The sequence below is a fragment of the Culex pipiens genome, chromosome 1 (genome assembly GCF_016801865.2).
Source record: "Culex pipiens pallens isolate TS chromosome 1, TS_CPP_V2, whole genome shotgun sequence".
NCBI classification, from domain to species: Eukaryota; Metazoa; Arthropoda; class Insecta; order Diptera; family Culicidae; genus Culex; species Culex pipiens.
In genome coordinates this window covers 97,810,438-97,832,360 of record NC_068937.1, presented here as the reverse complement: position 1 = coordinate 97,832,360, position 21,923 = coordinate 97,810,438, and the positions used below count along the sequence as shown (strand labels likewise).

Here is a 21,923-nt window from a genome sequence, read left to right as displayed (position 1 = left end):
ATTCATTTTTTTAAATTATTGCCCATGTTTGCCCACTTTTGAAAAAAAAAAAATGAAAAGCTGAGAAAATTCTCTATATTTTTCCCTTCTGAACTTTGTTGCTACGACCTTTAGTTGCTGAAATATTGCCATGCAAAGATTTAAAAACAGGAAAATTGATGTTTTCTAAGTCTCACCCAAACAACCCATTATTTTCTAACGTCGATATCTCAGCAACTAATGGTCCGATTTTCAATGTTAAAATATAAAACATTCGTAATTTTCTTATCTTTTCAAAACAACATCTCAATTTTTTTAAATCAAGGATAACATTTCAAAAGGGCGTTATAGTTAATGTTTTGCTCTTTATTAATTAAAGTACTTTTTGATTGCAAATTCGATTTTATATCGAAAAATTTTTGCCACCAATATTTAGATTTTTGAATAAAATAGTATTCATTCAAAAATTCTTAACTCAGTCAAACATTTTTTGCCCGTTATGGAAATTTCTGAAAAGTTGGCATTTGATGTCCCCTAAAACATATCAGAAAAAAAAATAAAAATAGTATTTTTTGCATATCAAGTTTTAGTAGAAAGCTGCCAAAATTTTATGGAGACTTTCGGCCGATTTAGTAGATAGTTGCTCAGAGGTTAGATTAATTACGTTGAAATTCTGCCAAGACATGGCCATTTACGTAAAAAAAAGAGATTCGGATCCGGTCCCTGTAATTAGATTGTTAATTTACAAACAAAATCTCAAAGCATTATGGACAAAACAAAATTCAATTCTTATTTTCCAAAGGGTTTATGCTATTTGAGGATACAAATCGACGCTGTCGTGCTATCTTGTCGTACGTCGCTTTTTGACGTTCCGAGAAAAACGCGTTTTAATGTTTGACCTTGAATAAACAAAAACGAGAGCACGCAATGTAAACAATAACAAACACGTTTTGTTTGGTTGACCATTCTGTGCTTTGCCCCGAAGTTTGGTTGAATTTGGTTGTCGGAGTCCCGAAATATAATTGAAAATGTTTACGGTAGTCGGGTTGTACGTGTGTCAAACGCGTTCTGACCTGAAATCCCTTTGGCCAGTTGTCGCACTTACATCAATTTTCAGGCTGTGTCAAGATAGCACGACAAGATTGAAACTTCTTTCATATGAAAAGTGACAAAAATGCACGGAGTTTTTTTCGGTTTTTATTGAATATCTCAGGATTGAAAACGAATTTTGGGGATTTGTGAAGGTCAAAAGGTGAGGCATTGTGAGCTGCACAAAATGGCGTTCTTAACTTAATTTGGCCCAAAATGCACGTACGACAAGTTAGCACGACGGCGACTACATAACTATTCTTTAGTCATATTGGCTTCAGACGATGGAGCCATCCGGATTTGTAATACTTCTTGAAGCATCAAAATAGGTTTTTTTTTTTTTTAAATGGTCGCTAGTATCGTTTCACTTCAACAGAATAAATTGATTATAATTTTTGAAGCTCACCCTCTTAAATCTCCTTTTCAGCCTTCAACATCTACCAAAACCAGGATCAAACCCTCGTCGTCGACGACGGCGACCCCACCTGCCCCAACAACCCGCTCGGTTCCAGCTTCGAATCGCTGGACCGGCTAAATTACGCACTCGAAACGCTCAAAATCACCGACACTTTCCACGCCGAACGGCAAGCCGTTAATCAGCATTATGAAAATCTCATTAACGAAGCCAACGGCGACGCCCCAGATGGTGGCCTCAAAAGTGATCCTGCGCTGGAATCGGCGCTGGAGCCCCTCGCAGAGGACGCCGATTCCCGCAAGCAGCGCAAACTGAGCGATTGGTACTACATCAAGACCAGCCCCAAGAACCAGCCGCCAAGTCCGTGTGCCCAGAGGCGGACGATTGCCCCAAGTGGCAATCCGCCGACGCCGGCCGCACGCCGTGGCCAAGTGCCGTCGACAAAAGTTTTAATTGCCAGTAAATATTCGACGCCGCCCGAGCAGCAGCACTTGGCAAACAGCGATAAATTTCCCCCCTCGACAGGGATGGGTAGGGATGATGGTGGCGTGGAACCGGTCACGCAGGACAAGCGATTTAACATTGTAAAACATGGCGGGTCAACGGTGACGACAGTGGTGGCGGTCGATAACGGATCTGTACCCGGGCAACAGCGGCAGCAGCAGCCGTGTTCCGCAGTGGAGCGATTGCAAGGTAAATCAATTTTTCGGTGGGCCTGTAATTTAACGATATTTAACATGAATCCATCCCATATTTATATTTTTTTTTTTATTTATTACATAAAGGCACTTTAACAGAGGCCAATGCAAATTTTATTTCACGTCTTTGTTCCTTCAAATGTACCCAAAAAATCAAGGAACTAAAAACTTATTATTGAAATATAAATGCAAAAAGAAAAAAAAATGTACGATTGATTGAATTGAATTGATTGTTAACAGGTCTGGGAAATATAACCGAAAATTCACTATTCCAAAGAAAATATGCTGAATATTTAACTACACCTGAAAAAACAAGTCAACTTTACTCTTAATCTTTCTGCTTTGTTAATTTGTAGAACATTGTTAGCCAAGGATGTTAACGATAAAATTATCGAGATTCGATAACGATATCGTCGTATATTTGTAAAATTCACTTATCCAACCAAATCATGTTAAATTTTCAAAGCTTTCACTAAGAATATATTTTTCAATAATATAGGAAGCTTCAATTAATAAACATACTTAAAAAAAATACCGTATTTTTTTGAAAGTATCCAAATTGTCTTATTTTGTGTATGTACATATATGGATAACGATGCGAAATTTTTTAAGCATTTAAGCAAGGCCTTAGACAAATTTAATTTCGGCTTATTGAATCATAACATTGCGTATTTTAATTACGAAAATTTTGGTACCCTGACATGTTTAGTCATCGCTGAAATTTTTAAGTTATCGCAGTTTTAGTGAAAAAAGTGGATTTTTTGCCGATTTCGTCATTTTCCTGTTTTTGCGCGTGGCGCGTCGATAAACTTAGTTTTTATTTTCAAAATATCATATCTCGGAAACGTACGGTTCGACATCGCCAATTTTTTTGATACGATATGTGAAATTTTCCGAGGAATCCGATAAAAATATTTTCAGACATAGGCTCTTTGGTCCAGACACGGTCAAAACGCCATTTAAGTTTTCATACGACTTTTTGAAATGTTTAGCTAGATTTTTGAAACTTCTTACTATTTTTCTCAAATAGCCAAACTAATCACCTTTCTTTTGCGTCTAAGACAGCTAAAATCGGATGAAATGACGGAGATATGATTTTTTTGAAAAAAGTGGTTTTTGCGAAAAATGACGAAAATTGCCATTTTTCGAACCAACCTAGGTCACCCTAATGGCCAAAAAAAAAAAAAATCGGGTCTAATTATTTTGGCCAAGGAACCCCCAGAAAAAATTTGAGCCCGATCGGAGAATTTTTTTTCGGTTTAGGCTCTTTTCAAATGGATTTGCTGTATATGAGAGATTTTTCTGGTAAGATAATTTTCACAGAATACCGTAATTTACCGTATATATACTCAAATCTAATTGAAAAAAAAAATATGGTGCTTTAAAAATATGATAGTTTGTGAAAATTTAAGTTGAAAAGAAACCTATAATCAAGTGAAAATACATGCAAAATTTCACTTCGTTTGTAAATTATAAACTTTTTAGTGATTTAAAAATAATAAGGTTATTCGTAGAAATTTTAGTTTTTTACATAAGGCTGGTACAAATTTTATTTAAAGTTTTTGTCTCCCCCCCACCCCCCTCTTTAAAATTGGCCCGGAAATCAGGGGGCAAACAAAATATTTTTTCAAAACACTTCAAAATTTCAATGGAAATTTAAGTTCAATCAGCTGAAATCAATTTTTAATGCATTCCCTTGCGTTTAGAATCATTTTTAGCATGTTTGTTTTGATTTAAAAATCTTTTGAATTTTTGAAAATTGTCGATGTTTATTATCGCAGAATTTGTTTTCGCAATTTTTTTCGTTTTCGTCAAATCTTACATTTTTTGAAGTTTCTCCTGTCTCGTCAGAGGCGCTGGAGCAGAAATCCCACGTTAGAGGAAGGCCATGCCCCGGGGGGCGTAGTGCCAATAGTTTCGTTTCGTACATTTTTTGAAAAAAAAAATGCATTTTAAAACACTTTTTTCATGTAAATGTTGAAACTATGGCTTGTTATTTCAAATTTTTTTCATATTTAATAAAAAAAATCAGTATTTTAGATCAACCATTTGCAAATTATGGAAATCTGAGTATTTTCGAAAAAATACGGTATTTTGTGAAATTTTTAGTATTTCACAAAAAAAAAATAATAAAGTGAAAATGCATATCAAATTTCGTTTCGTTTGATATTGAAAATTTTTAAATTCAGGTATTTAAAAATACACGGTATTTTGTTAAAATTTGAGTATTTTTGACAAAAAATAATCTAATAAAGTGAAAATGTGTGAAAATTTTAGTATCTTACAAAAAAAACTCTAATGAAATTGAAAAAGCATGCAAAATGACCGAGCCACGTAGCCTAGTGGTAACGCTTCCGCCTCGTAAGCGGTAGATCGGGGTTCAAATCCCGGCTCGGACCAACACAACTGGTGGTCTTTTCCCTTCTGGATTCGATTGCTTAGTAAAGGGAAGGTAGTGTATCGTCACAAACTGGACCTTATCACGACACCTTATGGAGAGGCGACCTATGGAATGTTAACATTAACCTTAACATGTTAACATTAGTTGAGTGAAAAACTGCCACTGAATCCGCTTTGTAAATGCCGGCCCCGATACTCTTCACGGGTGTTCCCCTCAGGAACTGGGAAAGATTTACTTTTTTTTTATGCAAAATTTCACTTCGTTTAATATTGCATATTATGAAATTTTTAGTAAATTTTAAATGAGCCCATTTGTAATTACAAAGATTATTAATTTATGAACAAATACTCAAAGCATTATGGACAAATCAAATTTCACACAGCTCAGTTTGAAAAAAAAGAAGTCGTTGCAAAAAGTTTATGTTGCCTAGAGCAACATTTAAAAAAATCCAATCTTCAAATTTTCTAGTTTTCAATACATTTTTCTGTATTTTCAATTTGTTTTAGAACTTACAAACATTATGAATTATTATGAAATTATATCAGATTTTTGGAAATGTAGAGTTTTTTTTTTCAAAAGCAAAACATGAACATTTTGTTTGTTAATCCAGAAATGTACTCTGTGTTCCTTGCAAGAAAAAATATATGTAAATATATGTTTGGTTTTAAAAATGAGTGTCCACGTCAATTTTTTTTTTTCGGAATTCTGAGAAAATTCTCTGCAATTTTCTGTTCTGGTTTTTTATAATTGGATAATAAGTTGTTCAGAATAGCTTTGCAAAGAATTGAATTAGAATTTTTATAAATGTGTTCCAATTTGTCTCATTTTTTCATCGGAAGATATGTACGGTATCTCGACAATATTTTGCTTTTTTCGCAATTTAACATGAATCTCATTTTATCACTGCAGCACCACCAATAACCACCAGCCCAAGCTTCGAGCACATCACACCGGAGATTATCGGCCCAGGCCATCAGCAACAGCAGCACCGGAATCGATTTTCCCCGTACTGCCAGCGCAAACAAGTGCCACAATTGCCACAAAGGCCGACGCCGCCAGCGAGCGGAAAATCAACGCAGAATATTTATGAAAATGTCCCACCGGCGGCCATCGACGGCAGCTTCGGTGGTGATCGGTTTCCGCAGCCGTACGACGTCATCAACCCGGACCCGGAACGGTACCGCTGCAAGCGGGCGGTCAAACGGCCACTGCCCAGGGTGCCACCGCAGCAGCAGGCCATCGAGTACGGCGAAGAGGATGACGATGATGGCCACCGGAAGAGCTCGCTGACCAGGGTAAGTGTGGATTTTAATTTCACAGCAAAGTTTGAAATTTGTAAATTTCGAATAAGCAATATATTTTTAAGTGAAATGTTCAGTTTTGAAACATTTGTGATGACAAAAAAAAATCTGAAAAAAGTCAACAACATTTTAAAAATCTAAACTCTCATGTGTTGCCCGAATGTCGTCGAATTTTTGACGATAGAAAGGTCAATTTGTTTGGAACGGTACAAACGTGCTAAATCGGTAAAGCTGAAGCTCTGCATTGCAGCAGAGCCGTCAGTAACAGTAACGGTGGATTTGTGTGGCAATTTGCATAATATTCTATGCTTCCCGTGATACTTTCAAAGGTTCGATCATGCGATTTATTTGCCGACGCGTAGAGGGAAAAGTTGAGTTTAAAAATGTATTGAATTTAAAACAGAGATCGATACACTAGAAATCAAGTAAATCTTTTAGGATGAAAACCATTGGCCCCTAACCACAAATCCGATGTCCATTTTTAAATATCTAGGTATAACCTCTTTCATTTTCAGTCTGAAATTAATGGTGGAGATTTGGTAATTTGTTGTCAAAATGTCAAAATTTACATACACAAAACAAGAAAAAAAATATTGTGAACCAGAAAATTACAAGAATAGTTTTAAACCCTCTACCACTTTTCGTTACTCTACATGGTGTGACATGCCATTAGTAAGGGATATTTAATGTACTTTTCAAATCTGCAATTAACCAGAAGGGTTGTTTCTTTCATCTGGAAAAAAAATAATTTCTGATTTAAAATTACACTTTTTAATAAATGATTGGGGTTAGAAATTTTTTATGGCAAAAAATTCGATATAAATCACCTTTCATTTGCGTCCAAGACAGCTAAAATCGGTTGAAATGGCGCGAAGTTATAATTTTTTGAAAAATGTGGTTTTTACGAAAATCGACGTAGATTGTCATTTTTTGGATGACGTAGGTCACCCTAAGGGCTGAACAAAAAAAATACGGGTCTAATTATTTTGGCCACAGAACCCCAAGAATAATGTAGAGCCCGACCGGACAGCATTTTTTTTCAAATCATGCTGTTTTCGGGGCTTCCTCCTAAATTCTGCTCGCTAACTGGGCTGAACGAAATGCCGAGGGGATCACCAATGCATAATATCTACTTAATAAAACATAAAAATAAAAGGTACTCAAATTTGTGTCCAAATTTAACTTTATAAGTTTCTTTTGATAGTGACTTGACATTTCATTTTTTTTTATTTATTACACCTGATTTTTGCATTCATCGACCCCTTTGTGATTTTGGTTTGTTTTTATTTTTTGACATAATCGTTATTTATTTGCCGTCTTTTCAGACTTGATTTTATCTTACTAACTAAGTAACAATATTTTAATTCTAAACACAGACTTACTGCACAAATTAAAGTCAAAATGTTCTAAAATACTCGGATGATTAAACTTCCTACAACAGGCGTCAAGAGGGTTGTGATGTCCATAGTTGGTCGTGTGTCTCGGTATAGAAAGTAGCTGGTAGTTACGAAGCTCTCTCGACGGCACCCGGATGTGTACCTCTTCCAGCAGCTCACTACAGTCGATATTGTTCCGCAAAACGTCAAATACAAACAGTCGTTGAAGAAGATTCCTCCTGTGTTGAAGTGTTGGCAAGCCGACCAGCGCGCACAGATCCGAGTAGGGTGCCAAAGTGCCAGGGTCGTTCCAGGGCAGCACTCGAGCGATCTTCTGCTGGTGGACGGCGTAATACGGTGCCCACACCGGTACGGCGTACTCCAACACACTGCGGACCAGCGAAAGGTACAGGGTTTTCAAGACTCTAAGGTCAGTGAAGCCAGCTGCATTTCGTCGGAGAAAACCAAGCATAGCGTAGGATTTGGCCACGGAGATGGAGACGTGCTTGTTGAATTCCATCTTGCAGTCAATCGTGACGCCTAAGTCCACGATGGATTGAACTCGTTCAAGTGCTGATTGATCCATGTTGTACTCAGCTAGGATTGGCCTCCGGATCCTGTAGAACGAGATCAGTTTGCACTTTTTCTCGTTCACTTCCATTCCATTTTGAGCGCACCATCGAAGCAGCGTGTTGATGTCGTTCTGAAGCGCACGAACGTCACCGTCATCGCTAATTTGTCGGAAGATTTTGAGGTCGTCGGCGTAGAGTAGCTTACTCGACTGAAGACGGGAGCACAAATCGTTGATGAACAGCACGAAGATCAGCGGCCCGAGATGACTTCCTTGGGAAACTTTCTCTACAAATGCTACTTTTCGTGAGTGTTCGCTTAAAATTTCTATAATTTTGGCAGCACTAAGCAGACCCAAAAGAACGCTGGAAGAAAAAAGAACTAAGCTGAAAATTGGGAAATGCGCGTGGCCCAATGCACTCGACTGATTTGAATGCATTTGGGAAATATTTTATTTAAATGCTTGTAAAAGGAATAGCATAACTTTTAATGAAAGTGAAAATAAACAGAAATGTTCACAAAAAGTTGCTCTACTCGTTGGTGTTCTTGGTTTTAGTAAATTTCAAGGAAAACTTCAGATTATCCGGCATCATTCAAACATGACCGCTTATTAGGCTTAAAATGGATATATTTCCCCTATTTCAGTGTGTTACCTGTGGAGGGCCATAGCATAGCATAGCATAGCATAGCATAGCATAACGGGTCTGCACCACGCTGTAGGGGGTGCCACAATGGTCAATTCAATATTCTTAGACAATTTGATTGCTGCCCGGTACAACCAAGAATATCTAAGAACGTAAATTTCCACACTGTGCTCCAAGGCTACGCCCATACAGTCCCGTGGGGATTTGGGACGGGATGTTTTTGTTGTTCACTAGTGGCAAAAGTGCAGGGAACCCATGCGACTTTTAAAAGTGAACGGAATATTTTTGGGAGGTTCGGAATGGGGGTTAGAGGAATTTCATCGGGCCGATGAAAATTGTTGAATGCATATTGTATTAAATGATTTGAATGTTTGTAAGTGTAAATGTGAGTCTGTTGTGTATTATCTAATAAGCATATAGTTTTGTAATAATGATAAATAGTAAATATAATGAATATAGTAAATAAAATAAATATAATAAATATAATAAATACAATCAAGATGATTCCAGGAAGCTGTAAAAAACAGTTATTTAAAATATAAATGCTCCAGATGGTTCCCATGCTGTTTTAGAAATTTTCGTTAATTAAAGCAATTTAATCATATATGATATGAGGAGATGGTATATTACAGGAAAGGAGACAAATTTACATGTAGACATTTAATTTAAAATAATTCCAGGAAGCTGTAAAAAATGAAAATAATTTTAAAACTAATACTCCAGATGGAAACACAAATAAAACAACAAAGACACAAGAATCCTAACACGATCACGAAAACAGCACAAAAAGAACGCCACAAAAATCCATCTTCCCGGCGCTGCTGCTCACACGACACTGACGCGCAATAATATTCATTAGCACAATGACCCCCCTCACCGCATGCATGATATGAACACGATCACGAATACAGCACAAAAAGAACGCCACAAAAATCCATCTTCCCGGCGCTGCTGCTAACACGATAATGACGCGCAATAATATTCATTAGCACAATGACCCCCCTCACCGCATGCATGATATGAACACGATCACGAATACAGCACAAAAAGAACGCCACAAAAATCCATCTTCCCGGCGCTGCAGCTAACACGATAATGACGCGCAATAATATTCATTAGCACAATGACCCCCCTCACCGCATGCATGATATGAACACGATCACGAATACAGCACAAAAAGAACGCCACAAAAATCCATCTTCCCGGCGCTGCTGCTAACACGATAATGACGCGCAATAATATTCATTAGCACAATGACCCCCCTCACCGCATGCATGATATGAACACGATCACGAATACAGCACAAAAAGAACGCCACAAAAATCCATCTTCCCGGCGCTGCTGCTCACACGACACTGACGCGCAATAATATTCATTAGCACAATGACCCCCCTCACCGCATGCATGATATGAACACGATCACGAATACAGCACAAAAAGAACGCCACAAAAATCCATCTTCCCGGCGCTGCTGCTAACACGATAATGACGCGCAATAATATTCATTAGCACAATGACCCCCCTCACCGCATGCATGATATGAACACGATCACGAATACAGCACAAAAAGAACGCCACAAAAATCCATCTTCCCGGCGCTGCTGCTCACACGACACTGACGCGCAATAATATTCATTAGCACAATGACCCCCCTCACCGCATGCATGATATGAACACGATCACGAATACAGCACAAAAAGAACGCCACAAAAATCCATCTTCCCGGCGCTGCTGCTAACACGATAATGACGCGCAATAATATTCATTAGCACAATGACCCCCCTCACCGCATGCATGATATGAACACGATCACGAATACAGCACAAAAAGAACGCCACAAAAATCCATCTTCCCGGCGCTGCTGCTCACACGACACTGACGCGCAATAATATTCATTAGCACAATGACCCCCCTCACCGCATGCATGATATGAACACGATCACGAATACAGCACAAAAAGAACGCCACAAAAATCCATCTTCCCGGCGCTGCTGCTAACACGATAATGACGCGCAATAATATTCATTAGCACAATGACCCCCCTCACCGCATGCATGATATGAACACGATCACGAATACAGCACAAAAAGAACGCCACAAAAATCCATCTTCCCGGCGCTGCTGCTCACACGACACTGACGCGCAATAATATTCATTAGCACAATGACCCCCCTCACCGCATGCATGATATGAACACGATCACGAATACAGCACAAAAAGAACGCCACAAAAATCCATCTTCCCGGCGCTGCTGCTAACACGATAATGACGCGCAATAATATTCATTAGCACAATGACCCCCCTCACCGCATGCATGATATGAACACGATCACGAATACAGCACAAAAAGAACGCCACAAAAATCCATCTTCCCGGCGCTGCTGCTCACACGACACTGACGCGCAATAATATTCATTAGCACAATGACCCCCCTCACCGCATGCATGATATGAACACGATCACGAATACAGCACAAAAAGAACGCCACAAAAATCCATCTTCCCGGCGCTGCTGCTAACACGATAATGACGCGCAATAATATTCATTAGCACAATGACCCCCCTCACCGCATGCATGATATGAACACGATCACGAATACAGCACAAAAAGAACGCCACAAAAATCCATCTTCCCGGCGCTGCTGCTAACACGATAATGACGCGCAATAATATTCATTAGCACAATGACCCCCCTCACCGCATGCATGATATGAACACGATCACGAATACAGCACAAAAAGAACGCCACAAAAATCCATCTTCCCGGCGCTGCTGCTAACACGATAATGACGCGCAATAATATTCATTAGCACAATGACCCCCCTCACCGCATGCATGATATGAACACGATCACGAATACAGCACAAAAAGAACGCCACAAAAATCCATCTTCCCGGCGCTGCTGCTAACACGATAATGACGCGCAATAATATTCATTAGCACAATGACCCCCCTCACCGCATGCATGATATGAACACGATCACGAATACAGCACAAAAAGAACGCCACAAAAATCCATCTTCCCGGCGCTGCTGCTCACACGACACTGACGCGCAATAATATTCATTAGCACAATGACCCCCCTCACCGCATGCATGATATGAACACGATCACGAATACAGCACAAAAAGAACGCCACAAAAATCCATCTTCCCGGCGCTGCTGCTAACACGATAATGACGCGCAATAATATTCATTAGCACAATGACCCCCCTCACCGCATGCATGATATGAACACGATCACGAATACAGCACAAAAAGAACGCCACAAAAATCCATCTTCCCGGCGCTGCTGCTAACACGATAATGACGCGCAATAATATTCATTAGCACAATGACCCCCCTCACCGCATGCATGATATGAACACGATCACGAATACAGCACAAAAAGAACGCCACAAAAATCCATCTTCCCGGCGCTGCTGCTAACACGATAATGACGCGCAATAATATTCATTAGCACAATGACCCCCCTCACCGCATGCATGATATGAACACGATCACGAATACAGCACAAAAAGAACGCCACAAAAATCCATCTTCCCGGCGCTGCTGCTAACACGATAATGACGCGCAATAATATTCATTAGCACAATGACCCCCCTCACCGCATGCATGATATGAACACGATCACGAATACAGCACAAAAAGAACGCCACAAAAATCCATCTTCCCGGCGCTGCTGCTAACACGATAATGACGCGCAATAATATTCATTAGCACAATGACCCCCCTCACCGCATGCATGATATGAACACGATCACGAATACAGCACAAAAAGAACGCCACAAAAATCCATCTTCCCGGCGCTGCTGCTCACACGACACTGACGCGCAATAATATTCATTAGCACAATGACCCCCCTCACCGCATGCATGATATGAACACGATCACGAATACAGCACAAAAAGAACGCCACAAAAATCCATCTTCCCGGCGCTGCTGCTAACACGATAATGACGCGCAATAATATTCATTAGCACAATGACCCCCCTCACCGCATGCATGATATGAACACGATCACGAATACAGCACAAAAAGAACGCCACAAAAATCCATCTTCCCGGCGCTGCTGCTAACACGATAATGACGCGCAATAATATTCATTAGCACAATGACCCCCCTCACCGCATGCATGATATGAACACGATCACGAATACAGCACAAAAAGAACGCCACAAAAATCCATCTTCCCGGCGCTGCTGCTAACACGATAATGACGCGCCATAATATTCATTAGCACAATGACCCCCCTCACCGCATGCATGATATGAACACGATCACGAATACAGCACAAAAAGAACGCCACAAAAATCCATCTTCCCGGCGCTGCTGCTAACACGATAATGACGCGCAATAATATTCATTAGCACAATGACCCCCCTCACCGCATGCATGATATGAACACGATCACGAATACAGCACAAAAAGAACGCCACAAAAATCCATCTTCCCGGCGCTGCTGCTAACACGATAATGACGCGCCATAATATTCATTAGCACAATGACCCCCCTTACCGCATGCATGATATGAACACGATCACGAATACAGCACAAAAAGAACGCCACAAAAATCCATCTTCCCGGCGCTGCTGCTAACACGATAATGACGCGCAATAATATTCATTAGCACAATGACCCCCCTCACCGCATGCATGATATGAACACGATCACGAATACAGCACAAAAAGAACGCCACAAAAATCCATCTTCCCGGCGCTGCTGCTAACACGATAATGACGCGCCATAATATTCATTAGCACAATGACCCCCCTTACCGCATGCATGATATGAACACGATCACGAATACAGCACAAAAAGAACGCCACAAAAATCCATCTTCCCGGCGCTGCTGCTCACACGACACTGACGCGCAATAATATTCATTAGCACAATGACCCCCCTCACCGCATGCATGATATGAACACGATCACGAATACAGCACAAAAAGAACGCCACAAAAATCCATCTTCCCGGCGCTGCTGCTAACACGATAATGACGCGCAATAATATTCATTAGCACAATGACCCCCCTCACCGCATGCATGATATGAACACGATCACGAATACAGCACAAAAAGAACGCCACAAAAATCCATCTTCCCGGCGCTGCTGCTAACACGATAATGACGCGCAATAATATTCATTAGCACAATGACCCCCCTCACCGCATGCATGATATGAACACGATCACGAATACAGCACAAAAAGAACGCCACAAAAATCCATCTTCCCGGCGCTGCTGCTAACACGATAATGACGCGCAATAATATTCATTAGCACAATGACCCCCCTCACCGCATGCATGATATGAACACGATCACGAATACAGCACAAAAAGAACGCCACAAAAATCCATCTTCCCGGCGCTGCTGCTAACACGATAATGACGCGCAATAATATTCATTAGCACAATGACCCCCCTCACCGCATGCATGATATGAACACGATCACGAATACAGCACAAAAAGAACGCCACAAAAATCCATCTTCCCGGCGCTGCTGCTAACACGATAATGACGCGCCATAATATTCATTAGCACAATGACCCCCCTTACCGCATGCATGATATGAACACGATCACGAATACAGCACAAAAAGAACGCCACAAAAATCCATCTTCCCGGCGCTGCTGCTCACACGACACTGACGCGCAATAATATTCATTAGCACAATGACCCCCCTCACCGCATGCATGATATGAACACGATCACGAATACAGCACAAAAAGAACGCCACAAAAATCCATCTTCCCGGCGCTGCTGCTAACACGATAATGACGCGCAATAATATTCATTAGCACAATGACCCCCCTCACCGCATGCATGATATGAACACGATCACGAATACAGCACAAAAAGAACGCCACAAAAATCCATCTTCCCGGCGCTGCTGCTCACACGACACTGACGCGCAATAATATTCATTAGCACAATGACCCCCCTCACCGCATGCATGATATGAACACGATCACGAATACAGCACAAAAAGAACGCCACAAAAATCCATCTTCCCGGCGCTGCTGCTAACACGATAATGACGCGCCATAATATTCATTAGCACAATGACCCCCCTCACCGCATGCATGATATGAACACGATCACGAATACAGCACAAAAAGAACGCCACAAAAATCCATCTTCCCGGCGCTGCTGCTAACACGATAATGACGCGCAATAATATTCATTAGCACAATGACCCCCCTCACCGCATGCATGATATGAACACGATCACGAATACAGCACAAAAAGAACGCCACAAAAATCCATCTTCCCGGCGCTGCTGCTAACACGATAATGACGCGCCATAATATTCATTAGCACAATGACCCCCCTTACCGCATGCATGATATGAACACGATCACGAATACAGCACAAAAAGAACGCCACAAAAATCCATCTTCCCGGCGCTGCTGCTCACACGACACTGACGCGCAATAATATTCATTAGCACAATGACCCCCCTCACCGCATGCATGATATGAACACGATCACGAATACAGCACAAAAAGAACGCCACAAAAATCCATCTTCCCGGCGCTGCTGCTAACACGATAATGACGCGCCATAATATTCATTAGCACAATCGTGTGTTACCTGTGGAGGGCCATCTGCGCAAAAAGTGTCATTTTTGGAATTTAATAACTTTTCAGTTGAAAAAAAATCCTCAAAAATACGGTATTTTCGGGAAATTTCTTCTAAATTTAATCCGAAAATTGGTAAACACTTGAAAACTATAGCGCCCTACACAGGTTGCTTTTCGCCATACATTTTGACGAATTTTCCCATACAAACTTCATTGGCTTAGAGGAAGGGGTTCTCTTGATGAGAATGAGCTCAAATTTGGAATTTAAACAAGTTATGGGACAATCTTTGATTTCAGGGGGTAGCCTCAAGTAAGAACGAATTTGGACCACCCTAGTGTACATGAATGGTACTGAAAAAGTAAGCAGTAGTTTGAGATACAAAATATAACCCCCTGAGACAAAATATGCATTGCAAACAAAAAATTAGATCAATTTACAATTCAGCTACTTTTATTCAATTCAATTCAATTCATGTTTATTTGTTGTACTTATCATAATACAATTTGCTTAACTAATTACAAAATGCAGAGTTTTGGAGATACTCACAGCTACAAAATACAAATCAGATGCAATCATTGGATGAAATAAGTTCATTATATTTCAATCGATTAAGCGAGAGCAGAAAAAAACTGTTTAAAACAACTGCTACTTTTGCTAGGGAAAAAGAAGAAGGCGAGGACAGCTTAAATTTATATCCCAGCAAATGTTTTCAGTTCGTTACTGAAGGCTAAACTTTAAGCTTTTTTTTTTATTTTACTGAGATTTAAGGAATTTAATTTTCTAAAATATCTCCAAAACGAAGCATAACCTAAACGACATATGAGCAATTCTCTACCAAACCGGAAATGGATTTTATTTGTATTTTTTGATTTGGCTCAAACTTTGTGGGGGCCTTCCCTATGACCAAATAAGCTATTTTGTGTCATTGGTTCATCCATAAAAGTCTCCATACAATTTTGGCAGCTGTCCATACAAAAATGGTACGTAAATATTCAAACAGCTGTAACTTGAGTGAATTTTCTGATCAACTTGGTGTCTTCGGCAAAGTTGTAGGTATTGTTGAGGACTAAAAATAGATACTCGGAAAACAAAATTGCAGATTTTTTAAACAATTTTTTTTTCACAAAAACTCAATTTCCCAAAATAAGTATATTTTGATTTTCGTGATTTTTTGATATGTTTTAGGGGACAAAAATCCGCAACTTTTGAGCTATAGAGAAACATGGTCAAAAAATCTGCCGCCGAGCTATGAATTTTTGAAAAAATAGTGATTTTTGGAAAAAATCAAAAAATTCATGCTAACAAAAATTTGACGAAATTTTTTAATGTAAAATTGAATTTACAATCGAAAATTACTTTACAGATTTTTTGGTTAAAGGCTCTGTTTTCAAGATATAGCCACCGAAAGTTTGATTTTAGCGAAATATTTGCAGTTTTTCGATTTTTTAAAATAGTGACCATGAGTGACCATTTCTAAAAATATTTCTTTGAAAAGTTCTGAAAATTTACTATAAAATTGTCTAAGAGACATTTTTTTTTTTTTTTTTTTTTTTTTTTTTATTATAAATTAAACCGAATTTCGCACTTCACAGCGTTGATTGCTGGAAACATTCACCTACTCTTTTTGAAGAGTTAGGCTCGGTAGCTACGTATTTTATTATTTTTAACAATCATTACTGTTAGCACTTTGCAGGTTGGCAAATCCCAGTGAGCTAAGCTCTTTTAAGGGATTTTGTTGCCATTAATTACAACTAAATTATTACTATTCTTTAACTATTCTACTGTGGTTGCGTATATGGTGTGTTGGGCGACTGTTGATGGGTTGTTTGCGGTGGGTGGTGGGTGGCGGGCGGTGGGTGGTGGGCGGCTGGTGGCAGGCGGTTGTTGGTGGGCGGCTGGCGGCGGGCGGTGGGTGGCGGAAACGAAAAAGCATAAAATTCTTTTAGTGTGAGCTTCTCGGTAGATAAAGTAACACTTTCGACTTGAGGTGGGCGCGCAGGGTTTTTTTAAAGTTGATAAATGTAGGTGAGTCTTTACAGGACTGTGGGAGGGCGTTGTATAGCTTGCTTCCGATGAACGCAATCTTCTTTCGGCCGAATTCGGTTCTGGCTCTGACCAAATAGAAGTGTCCAGCTTGTCTACTCGCACGACCTTCATGCATTCTTCGCCGGACAAGTGTAACGTCGGGAGAGTTGATGTTTTTCCGAATGTGCAATAACATTTGGAACTCGTGCATTGCTCGTACAGGAAGTATGGAATCTTTCGGATCATTGTACAAAAGGCGGGTAGGATAGAGGAAGGGTCTTCGGAACACGATTTTGAGGCATCTGTTTTGGATGACTTGCAGTTTTTGAAGGCACGATTCTTGGGCATGTCCCCAGTTGGCGATTAGGTATTGCAATCTGGAGTGGATCAGCGCAAAGTAGAGCTTTTTCAGCGCAGATGTCGGCAAGAACGATGATGTCTTCCTCAGCACGCCGCACAGGGATGACAGCTTGCGCTTCAGAAGATCCACGTGAGCTGCCCAACTCATCGTGCTGTCCAGCGTTAGTCCAAGGAATTCGAAGCTGAAGACTTCCTCGACAACTCGGTTACAAACAATAACTGGTTCGTGAGCGGGGATCGGTATCCAGGGCGAGTGTACCAACATGTACTTCGTTTTGGTGAGGTTCATTGACAGGAGATTGGAGCAGAAGTAGTCGTTGAGCAATTCAAGATCTGCCTTGATCCTCTGTTGCAATTGTTCTACAACAGTAGCGTATTTCTCCCCTACTCCGTTATAGAAGATTGATGTGTCGTCGGCGAACAAACGTACCTTGCCAGTTAGGTTCAATTTGGCCAGATCATTAATGAAAAGCAGGAACAGGATCGGTCCAAGATTGCTCCCTTGGGGGACTCCGGTTGTTACAGGACCCAGTTGGCTACGAAATTCGCCAATAGCCACAAACTGAGTTCTGTTCTCCAGGTAGCTCTTAATGAGATTCAGGGCAACACCTCTTATGCCGTTCATCTCAAGCTTCTTCAGCAGCAGATTGTGGTCGATCGTGTCGAAGGCCTTTTTAAGGTCTACGAAAAGAGCTCCAACTATGTTCCGTTCGTCGAGGGCCTCGTAGATACTCTCCACGAGGTCGCATGATGCTGTCAGGGTGCTCAATCCCTGCCGAAATCCGTACTGATGCTTGTAGATAAGTTTGTACTTGTCGACAAAGTTGATAATTCTTGAAACCAACAGCTTCTCGATGATTTTATCAAGCACTGACAAGCAAGATATTGGGCGGAAGTTACCAGGGTCCTTGGAGTCACCGGCTTTGTGGATAGGCGTGACTCGGGCAATCTTTAGGCAGTCCGGGTAAGTACCTGTTTCGACTATTTCGTTAAAAATGTCAGACAGCAGGGGAGCGAATACACCGAAGTGTTGTTTAATAAAGTGAACAGGAATGTTGTCGTAGCCAGCAGATTTTTTGGAATCCAGGTTGTTGATCAGGATCGTCACTTCCCCGACGGTTGATGGGCGCAGAAACGTGGAGAACTGGTGCTGTCGTATGGTACCGAATCTCTGGATGTCCCGATCGCTGTTCAGTGTGGCTGCCAGGTTGGGTCCGATATTGCAGAAGAAGTCGTTGAATGTGTCGCATATTTTCGTCATGTCGGTGATTGCTTGTCCGTCAACGTTAAGCTCATTTGGATAAGCTCGAGTTTGTCTCTTCCCCAGAACGTCGTTTATCACTTTCCAAGCGGATTTTTGATCACTTCCGGAAAGGAGGCGATCGTAGTAGTTCCGTTTAGCAGCTGTCTTCTCCTGTTGCAGTTTTGAAGAAACATGTGCCAGCATGTCTGCTAGCTGCTGGTTACTGCGGTTCCGTCGTTGTTTCTTCAGCGTTTTTTCCTTAATCTGGATTAGTTTCCAGATATTAAAGGTCATCCATGGGCAGTGCTCCTTCACCTTTGCCCGGATTGTTGCTGTTTTTGTGCACTGCGTCTTCAACATGTTGTAACTGTCGATCACGTGCAGCAGCTTTTCGTTTGCAGTCAGGTGTTGGGACAGCCCTGCCAGGGACTCGGTGAACAGGTGATTCAGTTGCGTGTGGTCAACAATATGCTTGTTGAAAGTCTGCATCTCTGGGTCTCTGGAGAACTTGAATGAGGTTGCAATCCAGTTGTGATCGCTTAGATCGCAGTAGGTGGTTTCGTTGACAACGTTCCCCGCAAGATTTTCGCTGCATACCACGTGATCCAGAACGTTGTTGCTGGCCGGTCTGGTCACTGAGGTGTTGGTTACTACCATATTGAAGGACGACAATAAGCGGGAGTATTCTCGTACCACATTATTGGTGATGATGTTGGTTGGTATATTGACGTCTCCGATCACGATGCATTCTTGGCTGCTCATGGTACCTGCTAACATTCCCTCCAGCTCGGCGAGGAAACGAGATGCATCAAACGATGGTGGCCTGTAGACAGCATGGATATTCAGCAATTTCCCCCGCGAGGACAGTTCAAGGTGCACGTGATGGAATCCGTCCAAAACTCTATTCTCACGAATGTTTATGTTCAGCTCCGCGAGACAGAACACTGCCAAGCCTCCACCTGCTTCTTTCCTGCACGAGAAGACGCTTTTGTATCCAGGTAGGTTGTACAGGTGGGTTCGGTCCTCTTTCAGCATGGTTTCTCCAAGCACGATGATGTCGACACGTTTCCCCAGACGTTGAAGTAGCTCACCCACACAGTCGAACTTCGATAAGTCGTTGATTCCGCGAATGTTTAATTGTTGCAGGTCCTTGATGTTCCGGATCTTTTCTACCTTGGAATCTGCTGTTGCTCTCGCCAGTATTACTCCATCCCGGCCGGGCCACACGAACTTCAGGGCAGTTTGGTCTTGGACCACTCTGGCTTGTTTGAGAAGCTTCATGCCAAACGTGGTGAGCTCATCGCGAAGAATTATCCGATTGCCCGCAGCGCCTGAGTTGGTACCGATCGCAGATGAGAGGAGCAAACCGTGGGACTTTTTTTTGGCGAAAAGGTCTTCTTTGTAGGTGGCGTCAGAGAAGATGACCTTTATCGGTATGGGTTTACCGGCAATCAGCTGACCATCTTTTGGCAGGAGGCGTTTCGTTTCAACGATCGCTTCAGCAGGCAGAACGCACTTAACAGCTAGGGCAATGTCGGTGACCACCCTCCTGAGGTCCTCTTCCTTGGTGGTTGGCACACCGAGGATGATAGCGTGCGCTGCTAGAGCTGCACGGTTCAGTTGGTCGAGTTGTTTTTCCAGGTCCGTAATGGTCTCGTTTGCAGCCAGTTGATCCTCCTGCAGGTGCACGACATCATCCTTCAGTGATTGGTGATCTTCCTTGATTAGCTGCATCTCTTGGAGAAGGGTTTCAACCTTCTCAGCAAACAGGTGATTCGATCGCTGGATCTCACCGACGGTGTCCTGGACCTTGCGAAGTTCAGCATTGGTACCACGAACTTCGGTAAGTACCTTGGTGATCTCGTCCATCAACTGCTTTTCCATGCTGATTGTGGAGCTTAAACACGACGACACTTCAGCGCAGTTCAACGAGCAAAAATATGTTTTTGTCCGAAGTTTTTCCGCGGCGGCTCCGTAGACCCCTTTGCACCTGAGGTGTTCACATTTGAAGCAATAGCCACACAGAACTACTTTGTTTTGATCGTTTTCCTCAGCCTTGCATACAGAACAGCGAAGTACACTATCCTTCATGGTAGTAGTAATGGTTGTTATGAAGAGGCAAGACGAAATAAACGTTGACAGAAGCGACTGGCGATCTAGTACTGCACAGAGCGGTGCAAGTTATTAGTACTTAAACATTGATTCAGCGTTACGGGTTAAACCAAAACAGTAACGTGTTGCGAGCCAAAAAATCCCGTGTTATGGCGATTTTTTTACTTATTTCGTAAGAATTAGAACGAGTTCACCTGATGGTCCGGGCAGGGCTGTCTTAGATAACGCTGGTGCGGGTGGTATGCTAGTTCCTCTTGAAGATTGGACCTCTGGTTGCTGAGATACAGCGGCTTAAAGAAATAGAAACATGAAAATTGAAGTTTTCGAAGTCTCACCAAAACAGCCCACCATTTTCTAATGTCGATATCTCAGCAACTAATGGTCCGATTTTCAATGTTAAAATATGAAACAGTCGTGAAATTTTCCGATCTTTTTGAAGAAAATAATTTTTTAAATCAAGACTAACATTTTTAAAGGGCCAAACATTGAATATTACGCCCAAACATCAATATCTTTCAAAAAAAAAAAATCTTTCTTTCTACATGTATTGTATTTTAAACGAAATTCAGTAGCAAAAACTAGCATTTTTTTTCAACTACAATTGCATAAACTGATTTGCGTTTTCTTTCAATTATGTTTTGAAAAACGTTCTTACAATTCTTTCAGATTTTTTTATATGCAGAATAAAAAACTAAAAAATAGAAGCAAATATTTACACAAACTCAGACAAACTAGAGATAGGTTTCAGCATAACAAATTTCATTTCTTTAAAGCCTAGTAGCATGTTCGATTTGTCAGTTAAGTTTATATTCAGCATTATTTATAACCGGGTTTCTTAGTCTAGATTTCACAATCTGAAGAAAAATAAATAAATTCTTTATGAAGCAATAAATAAAAATCGAGGTGCTTATCTCGGATACATTTCGATGCCCACGTTCTCTCTTATGCTAACTAGATAAGCAAAACCAGCAAGCTTAGTACAAAAGAGCACACCGGCGTCGATTTGTCAAGAACAAATTCAGTATTAAAAAAAAACCTTGCGTGACGTCATGGACTCAAACGGAAATTTATGCTCCACTTGTTTTATGAGGATAAGGGAAATTCTCCATGGTATCCTCCATGGTA

The 21,923-nt window shown here is 41.0% G+C and overlaps 1 protein-coding gene across 2 annotated transcripts in view; it reads left to right on the top strand.

The window, feature by feature from the left end:
* The window catches only part of LOC120427676 (uncharacterized), a 378,463-nt gene that overhangs the window by 179,532 nt on the left and 177,008 nt on the right, over positions 1-21,923 (top strand). For both annotated transcript variants that reach the window (XM_052706059.1, XM_052706058.1), the window contains 2 exons: positions 1,496-2,176; positions 5,492-5,877. In XM_052706059.1, coding sequence (XP_052562019.1) covers positions 1,496-2,176; positions 5,492-5,877 — 1,067 coding nt within the window. The remainder of the gene's footprint in view (positions 1-1,495; positions 2,177-5,491; positions 5,878-21,923) is intronic.